Source organism: Pinus tabuliformis, chromosome 8 (assembly GCF_031772625.1).
Source record: "Pinus tabuliformis cultivar Carrire ecotype Pingquan chromosome 8, CPIR1, whole genome shotgun sequence".
NCBI classification, from domain to species: domain Eukaryota; kingdom Viridiplantae; phylum Streptophyta; class Pinopsida; order Pinales; family Pinaceae; genus Pinus; species Pinus tabuliformis.
In genome coordinates this window covers 966,481,903-966,503,506 of record NC_142294.1, presented here as the reverse complement: position 1 = coordinate 966,503,506, position 21,604 = coordinate 966,481,903, and the positions used below count along the sequence as shown (strand labels likewise).

Genomic DNA, 21,604 nt, shown 5'->3' with positions numbered 1-21,604 from the left:
ATAATGCCACATGGAAAATGAGAGTAGATGGGAGTTGGAATTACACAAAAAAGTGGCACATAAGGTATTTTTGTCATGAATTAGTATAAAGTTGTCCAAACTAGATTAAGATGTCTAAAGTTGTGGAGAAATAGTGAATCCACTTATCTCACCAACAACCATATAATTTCTTGACACCTTTCAAAGGGTTCCATCTATTGATTCATTAATAACTATTTCATACCAATCATACCATTGATTAATTTGAACCCTCAATTTCTGGCATTCCATTAACATCAACTGATTTACTCTATACATCCTCCAATCCACAAAAAACAAGCAATTTCATGGTTTCACATTCCCCTCGAATAACTCACGAAGATATCAATCGACAAAGCTAAGATAAGTGTGATTTACGATTGCAAGTACAATTACACCAAACCCTGCTTGCTTTAGAATAATGAATAACTAGATTATTAGCCCTTTTAAGAGAAAATGAACCGGGGGTGGGGGCATAGCATGTCTGTGTGTGTAAATATTAAAGGATTCATATTTCAAGTATGATAAATTTGAGTACTCTACTAGAGGTGAATGATACATAAATTTATCAACTCGTGAATTCAATTTAGGCCTTACCTCCTTTTACTGTCATCGCATATAAGACATTTAACACTTGGTATAAATTTTACAAAATTATGAAAATGGAATAAGTGGAAAAATTCAATATTAATACCAACATTAATTTGCATTGCTTACCTAAAACACTGACAACATTCAACCACAGTGAGCGTAGATCGTTTACGTGCACCCAAAGCCCCCACTCACAACTTCTGATAAAATGGAACGAATGATAGCAAGAATTGCTTGACTGATCTCCTTCTGAAACCTTCTAGGCTATAATTCTTTCTACTTTGGCCCAGTCTCTGTTCTCGCCATAATTGTTTTGTGGATTAATTTGTGCGATTGCAGACAAACCTGCGATTTGGGAAAAATGCAGGTTAGTCTCGTTTTCGACTTTAATTACTAAGGAGAACAACAAGAGTTTCCACATTACATAACCACGTATCAATTTTCAAAATGCTTATGCCTTGCTCCCTCCAGTACCACTTTCATATTTCTAAATTATCATGGTACATGGGACAAGCTAGATTTCATGATACATGACAAGTATATTATTGTAAACACTAAGGTGATAGCAACAAAATATAATAAAAGACTACAAAATTAGGGAAAACTCAGAAGGAGGTTAGCCCATGAATGACTTCTACAATCAAAGCACCTTGAGAACATAGACATACCAGTTAAATGATTGTTCACGAATTGACCTGTCCTACAGAATGTCCTGCAGAGCAACAATTAACTATACAACATTGTATTATATACCAACAACAAATTACAAGTATCACAATTGTTAAGTTGAACATGTTGACAACTATGTTATGAAGTGCCACACATTTAATTTATATTATTAAATAGTAATGTATACCACATAATCTATTTTTATGTGTTTACATGCCCTCAACGAATTTCACATATGCACTACACACGTAGTCAATTTGCATTCAAATGCCCACACAGGATGGCAACAATGGTCTCGCACATACAGTTACATTTGATCTGGTGCATTCCTTACCAACAGTTTGACCATCGCCTAGCATGAAGGCAAGAGCCTAGTTGAATCGACATGCCCATGTCTATCCCTAAAATGGCTATGCCTTCTATTCCACACCTAGATTTGGAACTATTCACTCTGAATCTTTATATGCACACGCACATGCATCCACCTTCGAGGATCTCACCATTGCTTTCCTCGGGAAAGTATACCTTTGACATCAGCTAAGGGAGCAACCCTAAAGGTAGATGAAGATTGAGTCTGTGGAGCTAGAAAAAGTAACAACGACTACTGCAAATTGGGTGAGTGGAATCCGTTCAATTACCACCTCACCAACTTCTAAACCATACTATGTGTATGTATCTAGGGCAATACGAGTTACAATAAATCTGGTGAAGCAAGCACCAGATCCCCTAGTGAATCCATCTCACTATTCTCTAGTGAGTTCATCTCATGATGGTCCAAAGTTGTGTGTCTTTGATGAGAGGCATCGTCTAAGGCAGGGTTATAGTCCATTCTGGCAGCTAGACTTGAGCATTAGAGGAGAGGGAAGATACATGCCTAGTGCAGAATGAGAGTCGAATCAGGAACAACAGAGGTTGTGGTAAGTAAGGGAAAATTATAGTTATTGGGATTAACAACAAGATTTGAAGGAATTTTGAAAATGGAGGAAATGGAAGAAGAGGAGCATATAACAAAAACAATACAAGTGGGTGAGAGCCGAATCGCTTACATGGTAACAAGCTGTCAGAAAAAAGAAAAAGTGAGCTAAGCCAAAGGAGAAGAGAGTAGAGAAGATAGAGTCTAAGAAAAAATTCATAAGTTTGTAATCCCGACTCATAATTAATGACCTGAAAAGTTGTATGTACTAGTAGTACATGTAAAAAGTAGGAGAACAAAACATAAATGAGGAATAACTAGCATACCTAGTAGGCCCGCAACTTCTACTTCCATTGTGTTCTCAAGTATGTTCATACCCTCCATGGCATCGACAATTACTTTGACATATACCCTGCATGGCATTGATAGTTACATTGACATTTTCACGAGCTATAACAACCTCTCTCGACTTGCTCTTAGCTAGCTTTAGTTCATGTATGAGAGAAGCATCAACAACAAGCAAGAAGCCAAGCTAGAAAGAAATTGAAGGGAAGAACATATGGTCAATTTAAACAACCACATGTACTAGAGAGCTTGGGGGCTCTAGGGATCGTGGCGATGGCGAGACTTGTTAATAATGTCAATAATAATGTTAAGAGCAAAAAATTAATGTTAACTAAGTAATACTAGCATTACTAGATTCCGTGAAAAAATTCCTCACAATATGCCTTTTAGCCCTAAGTTTTGTGCCCTTCGGCCCGAGAAGAGGCTAAATAAAATGTTAAAGTTGTTCATTGGCCAACGAAAAACAAAATGTCAAGATTTAATAGCTTTAGGTTTGATGTTTTGATTGATATGCGTGAATAATCCCAAGCAGCGTACCGATTGCTATAGTCCTGCTGCCTTATGGTAATAATCCATAATAATAATTATCTGCCCATGTACTTTTCAGAGTATTAATTCGAAGGGAAATGTGAGATCTGCCAACCGACCTCGATTGAAAGAAAGGAAAGGTTAATACCAAACTGACACACACTCTCATCACATCGGGTGTGTATGTGTCAATCATTCATTGCACTGTTGCAAAGAGAAGGATGTCGAAGTAAGGCATAGCATTCATGATCTCATCGATCATGCCATGATCACCTATTACTGAAACCAAACTACCATTCAAAGAATATCATTGACTCTCCGCTCTCAATCAAGAGGAAGAAGTGACACTTTTAGTTTTGATCGCCCTTTACTAAAATCCAGGTAGCCATTAGAGGGCGTTGGATTCCTCTGTTTGAGACCCAACAATTAAAACATTCGGTTAAAGAATAAATAAAATTTGTTTTGTGATTTCGAAGCAGAGAATCGCTGTAACTCGTGAAATGGCGAATCCTGTTCAAGCGTCCGAGTCCGAGAATGCCTCCTCTTTAACTCGGGAACCAGTGGTATGACTGCGGGCTCTTTCTACTGCTGTATCTATACCCGCGTTTTGCCTATAGAAATCATAGTGATTGCTAAATCTTACTCTAGATATGTATGTGTGTTTCAGATGAACACTAATTTACCAATGTGCCCTAATTGGTGTGGCCCTCCAGTATTTGGGTACATGTATCCTGCATGGGTTTTAACAGTCCAACAGCCAAGTGGAGGGATATATGCTGTACAGTGTCAGGTTCTTCCTTTCATGGGGGCAATGCCAGATTTCTACCTTGGTGGACTTATTCCCATTGCTTACACCGTGCCCTCCTCCAGGTATTTCTTCGCCAGTGATTCTAACGTGAAAAATTCAGCTTGAATTTAATGAAATTTTGATGCAATGTGATGTTTCTGCATTGTAGGGTTTGGTTAATTCGTTTTTGGATTCAAAACCCCACAGCTTCCAGCAAAAATGATTTTGTTTGACTCTTTTAATGGAGGGGATGTGTTTCTGGCATCTAAAAGTCGGGTGGGTTCGCCCTTAAACACAGCTCTGACCCGCCCTTATTAAGACCTTACATGGCCAACTTGTCTAACTCAGGTAAATAGCTATCCTAGCCAGCTCTCCACCAGGTTCCCCAGTTTTACTTTCTAACGAAAGTAAGCAAGGTCCTGGTCTTACCTTCGCATAGCTTAGGGTAGTAAGGTCCTGATCTTATAAGGGTTAGCGAGGGGATATTTTTGGTAAAAGATTCGTGGTTCAGAATTTCTTCCATAAAATTTCCTGGCACACTTTGACTCTCCATGTTATTGCCCCTTGGCTTTTGATATCTCCACTTGAAAGAAAGAGCTTGATTGAGATGCGAACTTCACAACTAATGGAATTTCTCCTTCATAAATTGGTGTTTTTTCTGGCCAGTGGTGCAGTTTCTACTGTGGAAGTGACCACCCAAAGAGCCGGGCCAGCTCCTCAAAATGCTCCTGCTGCTAACGAAGCACATCAGCGACATGGACCCCCTAATGGGGATGCACAGGGACGAAGACAAGAGCACCACCAACGGCAGAGATTTCTGAGATTGATTATTGGTTTTCAGTTAGGGTTGCTACTCATGTTGAAACTTGTTCTGGTGGTTTTTGTTTTCAACAAGACTGGATCAAAGGACAGGCTGCGTCTTATGATGTTCTTGAACATTGCAAATCTAGTTTATTTGTAAGTGGCATCTTCATCTTCAGTTGCTTTTATATGCATCGGAATTCATTGCATGACGAATACATTTACATCAACTTTATGGGGGTAAAAATTGTTACTGCCATGAAGACAAGAATTGGCATCTACCTATAACAGCACTGGGTGCATTTTCATAAGGATTTTAAAATAAAGACATTGAGGTCAGCAAGACCTTTGTTATTAAGCTATTAGTGATCCTTTTGTTTTTTATTTATTAAGCTGGAGATTCTGGTTTAAGGATGCAGATATCAAATTGGAGCTTTTGCCCCTGTTTTAAGATGGTTGACCCATAGTGCACGGCGTGCTATGATACCAGCTCATACTGCCCAGGACCAGCATAATGATACAAGCCAGGTTGGCCAGGCGCAAGAAAGACACAACCTTAATTGGCAGGGGTTCACGAAGGAGGTTCAGATGGTTGTTATTGGATTTGTGGCTTCACTTTTTCCCGGTTTCCGCCTTTCTGATTAGAACTAGTTTAGATTGGAAGGTCCTGAGTTTCAGACTCAATATGCAAGTTTTAGCAATTGGATGGAAGCATTCGTCGTTGCTATTTCATTTACTGTGCCATCACTGACATCAATAGACTAAATGTGTGTAAGATATCCAATGGCCTATGTTGGTGCAGTAAACCTAAAGGATTAACATTCATATCTGCAGTGAATAAAGTAGGATGAAAGGTTCAAAGGAAGAGAGGTTGAAGATTCAGAGCATATCACAGTCGTTTGATTGATCGGATCTCACATCTGATTAAACTATAAATCCAATTGACTTTCTGCAGGTGTGATTGATCATTGTTATGAGATTTTGCTTTTAATTGTGTCTGTGGTTAAGAAAATTAGTGCTCTGTTCATAATATTTCATGTATAGGGTGTGTCAACTGAGAATTGGAGATGTTAATCATGATTTATTTAAAATTATTCATGTAACAAAGTACTAGTGGACGCTAAATTGTGTTTTCTTATGGAATGTACTTAAATTTTGTGCATATCTTGGAATAGGTACAACGAATTGAAGTCCTAATGCTATGTAGGAAATCCATGAAGCATTCATTCAATTTCTATTGCATTTACTGTGCCATCACTGACAGCGTAAGATATCCATTGGCCTCTGTTGTTGCAGTAAGCCTAAAGGATTAACATTCATATCTGCAGTGAATAAAGTAGGATGAAAGATCCAATGGAAGAAAGGTTAGAGATTCAAGTCATATCACAGACGTTTGATTGATCAGATTTCACTTCTCTGCTGATGTGATTGATCATTCCTATGAGAGCTTGCTTTTTAAGTGTGTTTGTGGTTAGAAAATTAGTGTTCTATTCATAATATTTCTTGCACAGGGTGTGTCCAATTGAGAATTGGAAATGCCAATCATAATTAGTTAAAATTATTCGTGTAACGAAAGTATTAGTGAACTCTAGATCGTGTTTTCCTATGGGATATACTAAATTTTGTGCATGTCTTGGAGCAAGTACACCGAATTGAAGTCCTAATGCTATGTAGGGAATCCACGAAAAGTTAAAGTCATGGCCATGATGTCTAGGCTCTTCAAGTGAATAAGCAGTCTTGGTCATTTTTTCCAGAATATCATTCTATAGTTCTGACGTTCATACTTCATGTTGCAAGTTTAGTTTAATGCAACTTCGCAGTACCACTTTCTGTGTCTTTTTCTGTTGGGTAGGGGGGAACAATTTGAAACTAAATTGTGCATTTTTTAATATGGTTTGAAATTAAATTGTGTGCATTTTGGGATGTGAATTGAATGTAAATTGTGCATTTTCAAATAAGTGTTAGTTGCGTAATTGATGAATGAACTGTGAGCCAAATAACCATGGCAGTCTTGTGCCTCGACAGTGCCCTATGCCCTATAGCTGTTGTCAGTTGCATCTGTTTATGTTGCACATGACGTTGGGCTTTACAAAATAATAGACATTAGCCATTTCTTCGTGGAATTGCTCTTGACTGAGCAATTGTTTGAAGTAGCTATCAAGTGGGATAACTTTCAGATATCTGATGTGTTTATATAAACGTCTTTAAAAAAATTAGCCTGACTTTTGGTAATATCTTTCTTCTTAAAACACCCTTAAATTACATATTTATTTCTTAATTGATGTATTTGTTCTCTGTTCATGTGTGGGTGAAATTATAGGAAGCTGATCTTTCGATTTTTGAGTGTGCCACTCTAATACTGCAGCAGGATTTGGAGGTATGCTGAAGAGGCGGGAGCTGGGAGGAGAATACAAGTAGTAAATTCAGTAGTTGTCAAGAGGCATTAATGTACCAAATATATTTAAAGGTAACTTACAATTTGATACATGTTAGGTCTCGATGAAGTTAAATGCCATTTGTGTATATGTCTTGAAAGGATACAGCCTCAACCAGTTGGAGTGTGCTGTTATTTTTACTTATTGAGGTTGTTCTTATTTATTGCATAAAGAACTCAATGAGAAAACCCCAAGTAACATCATGCAAATGGGAATGACACCAAATGCAGAATTAGCCTCTATCCCGTATATATAGGTCTCTATTTCATCAAGTTGAGGGTGCACTGCATCATTTCAGGTTTACATGTAATTATCTCCAAATCCATTGATTCAGCCATGAATTTATGAAATTAGGTACAATCATATCAGCCGGATCTTAAAATCAAATCCATCCAATTTGATCTAAAAGTTTATGAAATTAGGCACATGTGATTTTGGCAGAAAATGATCAGTATAAATTCAACGCAGCACGTTGGACCCAATTACATTGAATTTGACACAAACCGAAAAGTTGAGTTCTTATTTCATTGATTTACCCTTGACTCCGCTATTTTGAGCCCAAATTACACTTAACGCTGAATCCATTGAAATGAACAATATTATTAAGTTGGAACTTGACTATGGTACTTCAGAGATCTAGGGGCCAGCAGCTCAAGTGGACAATCTATCTAACTTCATAAGAAAATTTGAAAGGGTAGGGCTCCTGGACATAGAGCTTGACAATCTCAACGTAGCTTGGACCAATAGGACTAGTGAGGCAAGAATAGTAAAGAGATTGGATTGTTTTCTAATTTCAGAAGGATTTTCTTGAAGAGGCTCTCAGAATCCGTCAATGGGTCAGTCTCCGATCACAATGTGATGATACTGGAGGTGGCCCCTGCTCAAGGAAAGCCACCAAGCCCATGCATGTTGAACCTGAGTGGTTTAAGGAAGAGCTTGGGTGTAGGCTTGATCCCGGGCCTAGCCTAGACCACTCCAATGAATTGCCAATTCCCATGGATTAAAATAAGGGAAGCGGGTTTTATCCAAAAAAAAGGATTCTTAAATGCCCTTTGATGATTCTCTCAACGAATCAGTGCCCATCCAATTCCACCAAAATCTTAAAATGATCAAGCAAAGGGCAATCCAATGGTTGAAGGAGAAAAAGGAAAAATAGGATAGAATCCAAAGTAAAGGATTCCTAAAAGCCCTTTGATGATTCTCTCAACGAATCAGTGCCCATCCAATTCCACCAAAATCTTAAAAAGATCAAGCAAAGGGCAGTCCAATGGTTGAAGGAGAAAAAGGAAATATAGGATAGAATTCTAAGAAACGTGGAAGATGTTCTAGCATCCAGTCTATCCAATGAGGTTTTTGGGATTTTTTTCAGAAGCTCAAAATCTGAGCTAAGTCAACTTGAAAAACAAGAAAAGGAAAATGCTATTGGATAAAGAGAAAGAATGGCGTTTGAAAAGCAAGCAATATAGTTTCAAGTAGGAGGTGATAACTAAAAATTCTTCCATAGATATGCCAATTGTAGAAAGAACATTAACTCTATGAAAGATTACAAAAGAGGATGGTTCATGGGCCACGACTTTCCTTGATATTGTTGTTTGATCAAAGTATTTTTAAACTTTAGTCAAAGATGACCGAGGAGTCAGGACTCGTGAGCTACCATTGATGCTATCATCCACTTATGTAGCTTCTTTCCTAGATTTGTTGAACCAAAGGATAATCGATCCCTTATGGCAGAGATGGGAAAGAAGAGCTTCCCAAAACTCTTCAAAGGTTCCAGAAGGACAAAATTCCTAGGCCAAATGGCTTCTCTATTGAATTCTTTCTTAGTTGCTATGATTTTATTTAAAATGATCTTAAAAGAGTAGTGGAGGCCTCAAGATCCTCGAGGAGAACTGTTGAACCTTTATGGCAGAGATGGGAAAGAAGAGCTTCTCAAAACTCTTAAAGGGTTCCAGAAGGACAAAATTCCTAGGCCAAAGGGCCTCCCTATTGAATTCTTTCTTAGTTGCTATGATTTTATTTAAAATAATCTTAAAAGAGTAGTGGAGGTCTCAAGATCCTCGAGGAGAACTGTTGAACCTCCTTTTTGTCACCCTTTTGTTATAGAGAACACCCCATTTTGTACTTATTCACCCTCTTTTATTGTACATAAGACTCACTTGTTACCCTTGTTATGATTTTTCTTCAAAGGTATATTGTTGTACGTTACATGTTACAATTGCTAAAAAACTCTCCTAACATAAGCATTGCAAAGATGATTATCTTCAGGTTGATTAGTAATTACAGGTCAACACAAGACTCAGATTTGCTATAGCCATAAACATAACTCCCATGGCAAAATAGCTACAGTGGTGCCCAGCTTTAGTAATACGAATACGCTGGCGCAAGTGGCAAACCCACAGAGAAAACACGAGTCTTTTCTGCCTGGCACAATATTTCCAAGGTGCTAGTGAGAGTTCGGTTGATGGGAATCTCCTGAACGGGCTACGAGGGTAGCAGTGATGAACATGCATCAACGTGCAGGGAGAATTAATCACTATCTGAACCACTTGCTCAGCCAAATAGTTGTTAGGAGCAGTTCTTAGTTTAAATGTTGAATGGTATCCTCGAAGCTTACAATAGTTGGAACTAAAACACGACTTGCAAGTTGGAATGGGACCAACCAACTAGTACGAGGGATCCCAACAACCTGGTCGGCTAAGGACCAAGCCAAGCCAAGCCAAGTATCAACTTATGGAACTGCTCAATAAATAGAGTTAATCGTACTTGTAACTGTATGAACTGTAATCAAAATCTAAATCTAAGGGGTTCTGCAACTCCATTTATGAATTCAGTAAACCCGTTCTTTAGTGACGTAGGCGAGGTTGGTTGGTATTGGTGTAGGCAAAACAGGCGCATTTAATATTAAGCTGCTCGTTATATTTCCTATAGCTTCCACAAAGACCGAGCTTTGACCGGGCCCACTCGAAGTGTGGCATTGTGCTTTTGTCACTATATATTTATGTTATTGCAAGTTAATTATTTTCTTTTCGTTATTTGCTTTCAGCCGTGTGTTAATACGTATTTAACTAGAGTACTGTAGAATCGCTTTGTTCTCTATTCCACTTTGGAAGAAACAGAGCCAGTCATGGACATTTTCCTCAAGGGCTCCCATATGTGAGGTGCCAACAACCAGGGAAGATCTTTAGATTTTTTTTTTCAATCTATTTTTTCCGGACATTGTTCCCAAGGGCTCCACTATGTGAGGTGACAACAACCAGGGAATCATTTTCAATCTGTTTTTTCTTTTGGAAAAATGGAAAAACTGTGTATCATGAGCGATAGAAGACTTCCACTATCATGAGTGATAGAAGACTTCCACAGTTATTCATGTTGTTAGAGATTTCTGGAATAGTACGGTGTAATATGTGTGATCCGTCTAACGTTAAAGATGGTAATTCCATCTATCATCACGGAACAAAGAGAGCTTTTGTGAGTAAACGAGTGCTGGAGAGCTTTTTAATAGGAAAAAAATGAATTATGTATTAGTTGGATTAACTGTCAAAATTTAAAAATCAATAAATAATATTTGACCAACTTCATTTTTTGAAAAAATAATGATTAAATTAGGATTTATTAATTTTGAAAAAATTAACAAATTTGATTTGATGGAGAAATGAAATAGTAGAAATATGAATTAGATTTTTAGTTTTGAAATTAGGATTTTTTGTTTTTGTAAATTTAAAAATTAGTTGAAAAATTAAAAATTAATTGAAAAATAAAAAATTAATAACAACCATAAATAAAATAATAACAAATATATTCATCTATATTTGTTATGAATATCATAAAGTTAATTTTGCTAAGTGACAAATTAGTTGAATTTGATCAACTTTTAAATGAAATAAGGATTATTAGGAATAACATCAAATTAATTTTGCTAAATGACAAATTAGTTGAGTTTGATCAACTTTTAAATGAAATAAGGATTATTAAGATGAAAGGGAATTAATAAATATATTTTTTTCCTTATTTTATAGTTGATAGTAAAAAATATAACTAGAAAAATAGAGAGGCTAAGAATTAAAGCAAGAAATAATAATTTATTATTATTATTATTATTTTGGAAGGATTAAAAGGAGTTAAGGATTAATTTAAACTTTGTTGATGTAGAATATATATATTCATTGTTATTAGTTAGATAAATTTAAGAAATACGAGTTCTTTAAGATGACAATTTTTATTTATTTATTAAAACATTAATAGATAAAAGAAAGGAAAGGATCAAAAGGGAAAAGAGGGTAATAAGAGGCACTCGGAAGGGGGAGATGGTAATCAGGTCAGGGTCAAGAGTCATTGGGTGAGATGGTGGATGACGAGTTTCCAGGATTGGTTGAGCATGTAACCATCCTCCCTATTAAAGTCATTAGGATTCTTCTCAAGTTCGAGGGCTTTTCGAATAATATGAGAGTTGTAGAATGATGCAGAGATTGTGATTTTTGATTGATTGAAACAAATTAAGTGCTTGGACTTATATGAGTGTTCAACGATGATAGACTTTCAAAGACGGTTATGGTTGGTGTCAACTATGTGCTCCTTGAGGCGGGTTTTGAAAAGACAATCCTGTTGACCAATGTTAAGATTCATCGCAAGAACAAGGAATTTTATAAACCCCGATCCTAACATGGGATCTGATATGTCTTTGGCCGATCAGAACAATTGCTTGAGGGTTTTGTGGGGCTTAAATACGGTTTTTATGCTTTTCTTAGCCAAATTCTTAGTAATAAGATCAGTGGTCCCTTTAATGAAAGGGAGGGTAGAGGGAGAGGGGTTTGAATTTTTGGGTTTAGGGTTAGTAGGAGATTGGAGAGCTTTAAAGATTTGAGCAGAGGAATAGCCATTGGCTTTGAAAGCCTTGACTAGATGGATTTTTTTAGCTCAAAGAAACCGGGGAGTGGAGATTTTTAAAGCTCTGGAGGAGGGTTTTGAGAACCCCAGACTTTTGGGATGGGTGGTGATGAGAAAGGGTGTGGATAATGGTCAGTATGACTTTGTTTTTATAGACTTGATGTGAGAGGGAGCCATTGGGGAGGCGGGTAGCAAGGACATCCAAGAAAGGAAGGGATTTGTTGGATTCGATTTCGATAGTGCACTGGATATAAGGGGGAATGCTATTAAGATGGGAATGAAAGGCATCAAACATAAGGCATCCGTGTTGCCAAATGACATGTGTCATCAACAAATAGGAACCAACATTTGGGTTTGAGATGCCAAAATTTGAGAGCTTTGGTTTCAAAGTGTTCCTTAAAGATGTTAGCCACTACTGGAGATAGCGGGGAGCCCATCGCTGTACCTTTAGTATATTCATAGATGGTGCCTTTAAAAGAAAAGAAGGTTGAGTTGAGGCAAATTTGGATCAAGTTTAGGGTTTCCAGGTCAACTAACTGCGAGATCAAGTTTAGAGCTTTAGGGACAGGGATCTTGGTGAAAAGGGAAACAACGTCAAAACTGACCAACGAGTCATTCTCATCAATCAAGATGGTTTTGGTCTTAATGGAATCAGTAGAATCCTATGGTTATCATGAACATTGTAGATTATGATTCTAAGATGACAAAACAATGGTCTTCTTCTTCTTATAAAATCCTTCCAAAGAACCCCCTGAATGCCATTTCTCAATTGGTCACCAAGGTCATAAAGTCCTCTTCTATACTTGTGTCCATTCAATGCAAGCTCATTCCCCATGCCCCCCAAACTCCTAAAATTTATGGTCAATTGAAAATCCATAAGCAAGATATTCCCCTTCGTCCCATTGTTAGTGCCATTGGAGCTCCCACCCACTCGTTGAGCCATTATCAAGCCACCAACCTGCAACAATTTGTGGGCTCCACTTCCTCTTACATCAAGGATTTTGTTGATTTCATTGAGAATACCAAAACCATCTCGATTGATGAGAATGACTTGTTGGTCGGTTTTGACGTTGTTTCCCTTTTCACCAAGATATCCCTCTCCCTGAAGCTCTAAACATGATCTCCTAGTTAGTTGACCCGGAAACCCTAAACTTGATCCAAACCTGATCCAAATTTGCCTCAACTCCGCCTTCTTTTCTTTTAAAGGCACCGTCTATGAATACATTGAAGGTACAACAATGGGCTCCCCCTGTCTCTAGTAGTGGCTAACATCATTATGGAACACTTTGAAACCAAAGCTCTCTATTTGTGGCATCTCAAACCAAATGCTGGTTCTGGTTTGTTGACGACACCTTTGTCATTTGGCAACACGGATGCCTTGCGCTTGATGCCTTTCATTCCCATCTTAATAACATTTCCCCTTATATCCAGTTCACTATGGAAATAAAATCCAATAAATCCCTTCCTTTCTTTGATGTCCTTGTTACCCGCCTCCCCAATAGCTCCTTATCATATCAAGTCTATAGAAAACAAACTCATACTGATCGTTATTTCCATGCCTTTTCTCATCACCACCCATACCAAAAGTCTGGTGTTCTCAAAACCCTCTTCTCTAGAGCTTTAAAAATTTCTGCTCCCCAGTTTCTTTCAGCGGAAAAATCGCATCTAGTCAATGCTTTCAAAGCCAATGTCTATTCCTCTGCTCAATTCTTTAAAGTTCTCCAGTCTGTTTATTTTTTTGTAACAACGTGGTGAATCGATAACTGCTAGAGCTAATCTAAGGAAGACCCAGGGTCAATTCTTGTCATGACCACTATAACACCAAGAGTACATCCAACAACCTGCAAGAAGATATACTAATTTCTTATGATTTTGGCAAGAGCCGAGACTCCAGCTAGTGGGGAGTCTACTCCTTGATCCGCACACCATAGCAGGACAATATACTCAATGTGATTTGAACCCTGACCTCGTGGGTTTCACCCAACTAACTTAGGTGCCTCACCACACATCATTGTATAAATCTCTCCAGTCTCTTACAAACCCTAAACCCAAAATTTCAGACCCCTCTTCCTCTTGTGGCCAAGTCACCTTTCCTTACATTAAAGGGACCGCTAATCTTATTGCTAAGATTTTGGCTAAGAAAAGCATAAAAACCATATTTAAACCCCACAAAACACTGAAGCAATTGTTTCGATTGGCCAAAGACATCATATCCCGTGCTAGGATCAGAGGTTTATAAAATTCCTTGTTCTTGCGGTAAATCTTACATTGGTCAAATGAGTCGTCATTTCAAGGCCTGCCTCAAGGAGCACATAGTTGAAACCGGTCATAATTGTCTTTCAAAATCTGTCATCGCTGAACACTCATATAAGTCCAAGCACTTGATTTGTTTCAATCAATCAAAAATCATAGCCTCTGTACCATTCTACAACTCTCGTATTATTCGAGAAGCTCTTGAAATCGAGAAGCTCTCGAAATCGAGAAGAACCCTAATAACTTTAATAGGGAGGATGGTTACAAGCTCAACCAATCCTGGAAACCCGTCATCCATCGTCTCACCCAATGACTCTTGACCCTGCCCTATTATCGTCTCCCCATTCCAAGTGCATCTTATTACTCTCTTTTCCTTTTTTGTTCCTTTCCTTTCTTTTATCTATTAATGTTTTAATAAATAAATATAAATTGTTATCTTAAAGAACTCTTATTTCTTAACTTTATCTAATTAATAACAATGAATATATATATTCTACATCAACAAAGTTTATTTTAATCCTTAACTCCTTTTAATCCTTTAATATAAAATTTTTTATTTCTTGCTTTAATGCGTAGCCTCTTTATTTTTCTAGTTATATTTTTGACTATTAACTATAAAATAAGAAAATTCTTTTTCATTTATTAATTCCCTTTCATCGTAATAATCCTTATTTCATTTAAAAGTTGATCAAAATCAACGAATTTGTCATTTAGCAAAATTAACTTTATGATACTAATAACAAATATAGATGAATATATCTGTTATTATTTTATCTATATTTGTTATTAATTTGTATTTTTTATAACTATTTATTAAATTAAAATTTTTAATTCCTATTTTCAAAATTAAAAATCTGACTCTTATTTCTACCATTTCATTTCTCTATCAAATTTGTTCAAAATTAATAAATCCTAATTTAATCATTATTTTTTTCAAAAAGTGAAGTTGGTTGAATATTATTTATTAATCATACATAATTTATTTATTTTTTCTATTAAAAGGTTCTCCAACACTTGTTTACTCACAAGATGATTCTCTTTGGTCCTTGACGATGGATGAAGTTACCTTCCGAAACGTTAGACGGATCATCCATATTACACAGTGCTATTCCAGAGATCTCTAACAAGTGTGTATCATGATTGAAATGCTCCGAGTTTTAGATGGACACTCCACCTGTCACTAGTGACAAAGTTATTTGTGAATGCAAAAATGCAAATAGTGTATCATGATTGAAATGATCTTGAGCTTTAGATGGACACTCCACCTATCACTAGGGACAAAGTTATTTGTGAATACAAAAATGCAAATAGAATGATTGGTAATTAAAAAAAAATATTTAAAAGGAATTGAAATGGACACTCCACTTGTCACTAGGGACAAAGTTATTTGTGAGTGCAAAAATGCAAATAGAATGATTGGTAATTAAAAAAAAAATATTTAAGAGGAATTGAAAAATATTAAATCTTTTAAACTAGAGAAAGTTAGAATGGGTAAAAGAAAGGGGAGAAAAAGAAATTCGGCTACCAAATCTATTTAATAAAAACTATTAATTAGAATTTACTAATTAGGTTTTTTTTTTCTATGTAAAGGCTAAATCTATTAAAAAGAGAAAATATTTACAGAGAGGTTAAGACCTCAGAGGAGGCTGAAGCCATCCAACAACCCTGACCCAGGGATCATAAGACCAGATACCTTGATAGACAGATAACCCTGTGACATCAATCCCGGGATTGAGAAAACTCAAAACATGTTTTCTAGAGCCCTTACAGACAAAAATGTGTACCAAAGTGGTGAACATCACTACAGAACAGTTGAGGACTATGGCTTTACTAATATCCGTGCTGCCCTGATAGCCATATACAAAACTTAACAAAAACAAGGGCTTTCTGAGCCATGACCTGATACAAAGCATTAGACTATAATGGCTGATAGCTATACCCAGCCAGGACCTGATACAAAACATAATTGACATAATCCAGAGAAGCATAGCAATAGGATATAAAGACCAGAAGGGAAGCTGCCATCAGTAGGCGCAGTACCGTAAAATTCAAGCATGTTTCAGAGAGTCCAGAGCATCCTTTTCCACCCGGCAAGGAGAGCCCATCCACATGTCAACGACATTGTCCCCATCTCCCATGTCGCCGCCACCTGGAGGAGCTACCAAGTTCAGATTGCCGTCAGAAGGGTGTGCCGGCTCGACCGCAGGCAAATTGAGCTGAGCAGAATCAACTGGAGGCTGAGGAACCTTAGGCACATTCCCCGCTTCCTGCAAATCATCACAATTAAACACAGTTCCTACCACATCTCCCTGAAGCACACTGTCGTCCTGAGACTGCGACGGTGAGGTATGAACTGAGCTGCTGGGCTTATCTTCTTCCTCAGCCAAAATAACTGTAATGCTGGCTGAGAGAATTGGTTTATTGAGCTGACTGTGAAATTTGAAACGGGTGGTTTGAAATGAGTTATGCGGGAAGGGCCTGCCATGATCAGAGGACGGGGAAGCCGAAGCCAGCGGAATGATGTTCTGGGGAGCAGGCTGAGAGCGACCACGATTACCACTGGTGCCTCCACGGCGAGAAACACCACGGCGTCGCACCATCTTCAGGAAGACAGAGAGACCTGAGAAGGGGACTAAACAAGACCAGACAGAATAGGGCCAAGGGTGGGCGAACCAGGTAAAGAACAGACTCCGGAGAAGCCCCCAAGCTGCCAGAGCAAAACAGGGATGCAGGAATAATGGCAGACGGATATGGAAAGACCCGATGAGAACGATAGCCAAAACCAGAAACTGAGCCATGAATAAAACAACCTGCGCCGGATCTCGAACAGGGAGCGCATTCATTGCCGAATGCTTAACGAGCAGCCTGTACCTTAAAACATTCATATCAATCGCGGGAAGGTTATGGGAGCCGTGCCAGATCGCCAGGTGCGAAGCCAGCTGCCGGCGGAGTGTTAACCTGCCTTAAATGCGCCTCGGGAGCACCCGCATCCGGGTCGAATTTACTAATTAGGTTAAAAGGAAATCTTAAAATTAATTAGTTAATTAATTATTATTATTAATTAGTTTAATCTTCTAAATTGAAATATTTAGTTAATTATTAAGTAGTAAAATATTAATATTAAAAGTATTATTGTTACTCTTTATTTAATAATATTATTTAAATAGTAATATTATTAATTTTAATATTCATATTAATGTATTATTTTATAATATTAATATTAATGTGATTATTGATATATATATATTTTTTAGTAAATTACTACAATTTTTATTCATGTTCAAAAAAAATTACATATGACAATTTTTGAACCCATATGGAGACAAACTAACCCAATAGATGAGTAACACACGTACCCAACAAAGCAGAATCACCCATATCCATAGACATCATAAACATATGTTCAACTAATCAACAAAGATCAAAATTGAAAGGAAATTATAGTGTTGTTATTATTAAGCAAAAATTATAGTTAATTAATGGTTCATAATCATTAAAATTAATTAGGTTAAATTTATTAATATGACTATTTTTAGTTAGTAGTAAGGTTAGATTTATTAATAATGAGTAAGGTTAAAATTTGATTAATTAATTATTTGAATACTATTAATATTATTAATTAGTTTAATATTGTTAATGAAATGATTAGCTAATTATTAACTGATATGGTATTATCATAAAAATTGCTAGTTTTAATAATAATATTATTTAAATAGTAATATTATTAATTTTAATATTCATATTGGTAATAAAACTATTAAATTATTCCGAATGTCGATAGAAATAGGCTTTGAATATCCTAGCAACTGCCTTGTCTTTGTTGTCGCTGACCCCCTTAGAAGTCATGGCTAGTGATGTAAGAGGGAGCTCTATCCTATAACAAGGTTGTTGCGCTGCAAAAGTGGCAATAGATCCAAAGTCTAAGGCACGTTCCAATTATATTGGGGATTATATCCAATTACACGAGGGATCACATTCTAATTGGCAAATTCTTGGGGCATTTGACCCTCAAAAAAGGCCCTCTCCTATTGGATGCAACAAAAATGGAACCCTAAGGGATAGATCATGTTGGAATTTGGTGCAAAAGGTTTTTTCATCATCATCTTCGCCAACATAGAAGACTGCATACAAGTTTTTGAAAACAACCTATACTTCTTTAACTATGCAGAACTATATCACAAATTTTGGAGTAAAAGATTTGTTCCAAATAAAGAAGATTTCATGGCAGCCCCAATCTCAATCTGAATGTACTTCTTGCCTAGGAATTTTGGGATGAAGAGATACCGACATTAGTAACACCCTAGGACACTCCATCAAAACCTTAGAGGAAACAAAACAAGTCAAGTATATATCATATGCCCGTATATGTGTTTATATGAACATTTCAAAACCCCTTCTCAAATCGATCAATATATATTATCAATACCGACTCTGGAAGAAAACATTAGACTATGAGCATATATCGTTCCATTGTAGAAGATGCCATGAATATGGCCACCTCTACTAGAACTACCTCCTACTTGCTCCTAATACTCCTTGAAATACCTCCCAAACCAATCATCAAAATGACATCTCTAAACTAATGAATTGTCATCATAAACCTAAGAGAAGCCCTTTTGATCAGTGGCTTAGGAGGGATCTAAAGTAGGGATAGGAACAAGGGCCAGTTCTTGCAAAGGTGGTCATATTCGTGGCATCTTTTGCAACAGAACAATATATGCCTCATAGTTTAGGGTTTGCTTCTAGAACTTGTCTTGATAATATATATCGATAAGAAGGCATGATTTGAAATGTTCATATAAATATAGATACAAGTGTATGAGATATACTTGTCTTGCTTTTTTGCCTCAGAGGCTTTGACGAATTGTCCAATGGCATTACCGATGTTAGCAAGTATTACTTCATCCTATAATTCCCTAGGCAAGGAGTACATTTCGATCCAGACTTGGATTCCCATGAAATCTTCTTTATCTGAGACAAATATATCCATCCAAACCCTGAGGTATAGTCTTGCAAAGTGAAATAACTGTGCATTGTTTTCAAAAACTTGCATGCGGTCTTCAACGCTGGTGAAGATAATGGTGAAAAATCCTTTTGCACGAAGTTCAAACTTGATCTGCCCCTCGGGCTTCTATTTCTATTGGATGCAATAAAATAGGGCCTTTTTTGGTGACCAAATGCCCATGAATTTTTCAATTAAATTGTGATCCCTCAAGTATTGGATGTAATCCCCAACACAATTGGAGTGCACCTCAAACTTTAGATCTATTGTTGTTTTTTGAAGGAAGTTGCCTGGAGATTTTCAGATGGTTGAAGCTTGTGATGAGGGGGACTTCTGATGATTAGCCTAGGAGTTTGATGCAAAAATATGGGAGTTGGGGTGAGAAGGTCGGGTGGATTGATTGAAACCCACAACCTTGCTATAGGAAGTGTGGTATGATAAGCCTAGGAGTTCGGTGCAAAAATATGGGGGTTGGGGAGAGAAGGTTGGGCGGATCGATTGAAACCCACAACAACCTCACTATAGGAAGAGTCGTATGGTGCTGGCCATGTCTGGTAAGGGGGTTAAACACTGCAAAGATAGTGGTAGCAACTAGGGTATTCATAGTCAATTTTTATTGACACTCAGGATGATAAAATAATTTAATAGCTTTATTACCAATATGAATATTAAAATTAATAATATTATTAAAAAAAAATATTATTATTAAAACTAAGAATGATAACACTAATATTAGCCATAAAATTTTTAATAACAAAACTATATCACTTAATAATTAACTAAAGATTTCATTAACAAGATTAAACTAATTAATATTATTTAAATAATGAATTTTTAATCTTATTAATTACTAATAAATTTTACCTTATTAACTAACTAAATTTTTTGATTAATAATAAATTAGGCCTAAATTTTTAATGATTATAGACCATTAATTAACTATAATTTCTATTTAATAACAATACCTTCAAAAATCACATTCATATTAATATGAATATTAATATTAATATTAAGAATATTACTAATAACACTTAATTAATATTAATATTATAAAATAATGAAATTAATATGAATATTAAAATTAATAATATCACCATTTCAACAATATTATTAAAACTAATAATTATAATATTAATGTTAAGTATTAATATTTTTAATATTAATACTTTATTATTTAATAATGGTGTTGTCTATCTATCATATGTTTTAAAGTTTCTGGCTAGATTTTGGACAAAATTTGTTTGGTCAAATATTGATCTTTGTTGTTTAAAATAGGTTTTTGATTGCATATATGATTTCATCATCTTTAAAATATTTTGGGACACTCTGAGTGTGGAGAGTTCACAACTCAAACTTGTGATTCAAATATATCTCTATCTGATTTTTGGGCAAATTACACTGGAAAATATGCCAGAAAACCCTCCAAGACGTATAACAGATAGACTACAACCTAAATGATTAACCAAACATTTCAATTAACAAGATTAAACTAATTAATTAATTTTAAGATCCTTTTTAACCTAACTAATTATTAGTAAATCAGACCTAACTAACTAAAAAACTAAAAAGTCTAATTAATAATAACTAAATAATAGGTTTATTAGTAACCTTGGTTCTTAATTCCCTTCTCCCCTTTCTTTTTACCAAATCCAACTTATGGAATTCACTTCTCTAGTTCAAAGCATTTAATCAGTAACTAAATATTCTTTCTTTCCTCTTCAATCATTTTTTAATAAATTTTTCTAACAATCAATTCTATTAGTCATTACCAATCTTTATGTTTACTGTGGTTTTACACTCTTATTCTCACAAACAACGTATGTGTTCCTGATGATAGGTGAAGTGTCCACCCAAAATGTTAGTCGTTTCAATCATGATACATTGTTTCTACAAAAGAAAAACCATATTGACGACGTGAATTTTAATTATGAAAATATGCACGCTCAAATTATGGACATTGTTGACTCTGTTTTCTTTATGTTTTATGTCTGGTTGAAGTTGTTTTTCTTTTTCTTTTCTTTATTCAATAGATTAGATTCCATACTAGTAAGTGCGATGAGAGTAAATTCTTCTTTTGTGTATATTGCATAGGGTGCCTCACAAGATCCTATGAGACATTAGTTTGACGATTAAATGATAATATAATTTGAGTCTACCAAACTATATATTCACATCATCATTTTTGGTGTCATTAACGAGGATACTCGAACTAGGATTTTATTCTAGAATAGTTTAAAAAAAGATACCAAGACAATGCAACCTTAGGGATGTTGAAAAGTGTGACTAGGTTCGGTCTTCATAATGACGTGTAATTGTGATTGATGAAAAGAAGAAAAATAAAATTATTATTGTAATGCTTGTCTAATGGGTTTCATGAG

The 21,604-nt window shown here is 36.0% G+C and overlaps 1 protein-coding gene across 2 annotated transcripts; it reads left to right on the top strand.

Moving 5' to 3' along the window:
• The first annotated feature begins 3,265 nt into the window (after nucleotides 1-3,265).
• LOC149238679 (uncharacterized) lies at nucleotides 3,266-5,814 on the top strand. 2 transcript variants are annotated; one of them, XM_089373150.1, is made up of 4 exons: nucleotides 3,266-3,627; nucleotides 3,778-3,934; nucleotides 4,518-4,808; nucleotides 5,072-5,814. In XM_089373150.1, the coding sequence occupies exons 2-4, from the start codon at nucleotides 3,789-3,791 to the stop codon at nucleotides 5,295-5,297; spliced, it is 663 nt and encodes a 220-aa protein (XP_089229276.1). In that variant the 5' UTR covers nucleotides 3,266-3,627; nucleotides 3,778-3,788; the 3' UTR covers nucleotides 5,298-5,814. The 2 variants fall into 2 exon arrangements, with proteins under 2 accessions (XP_089229276.1, XP_089229275.1); XM_089373149.1 differs by having other exon boundaries at nucleotides 3,270-3,627; nucleotides 3,732-3,934.
• The last annotated feature ends 15,790 nt before the right edge of the window (nucleotides 5,815-21,604 follow it).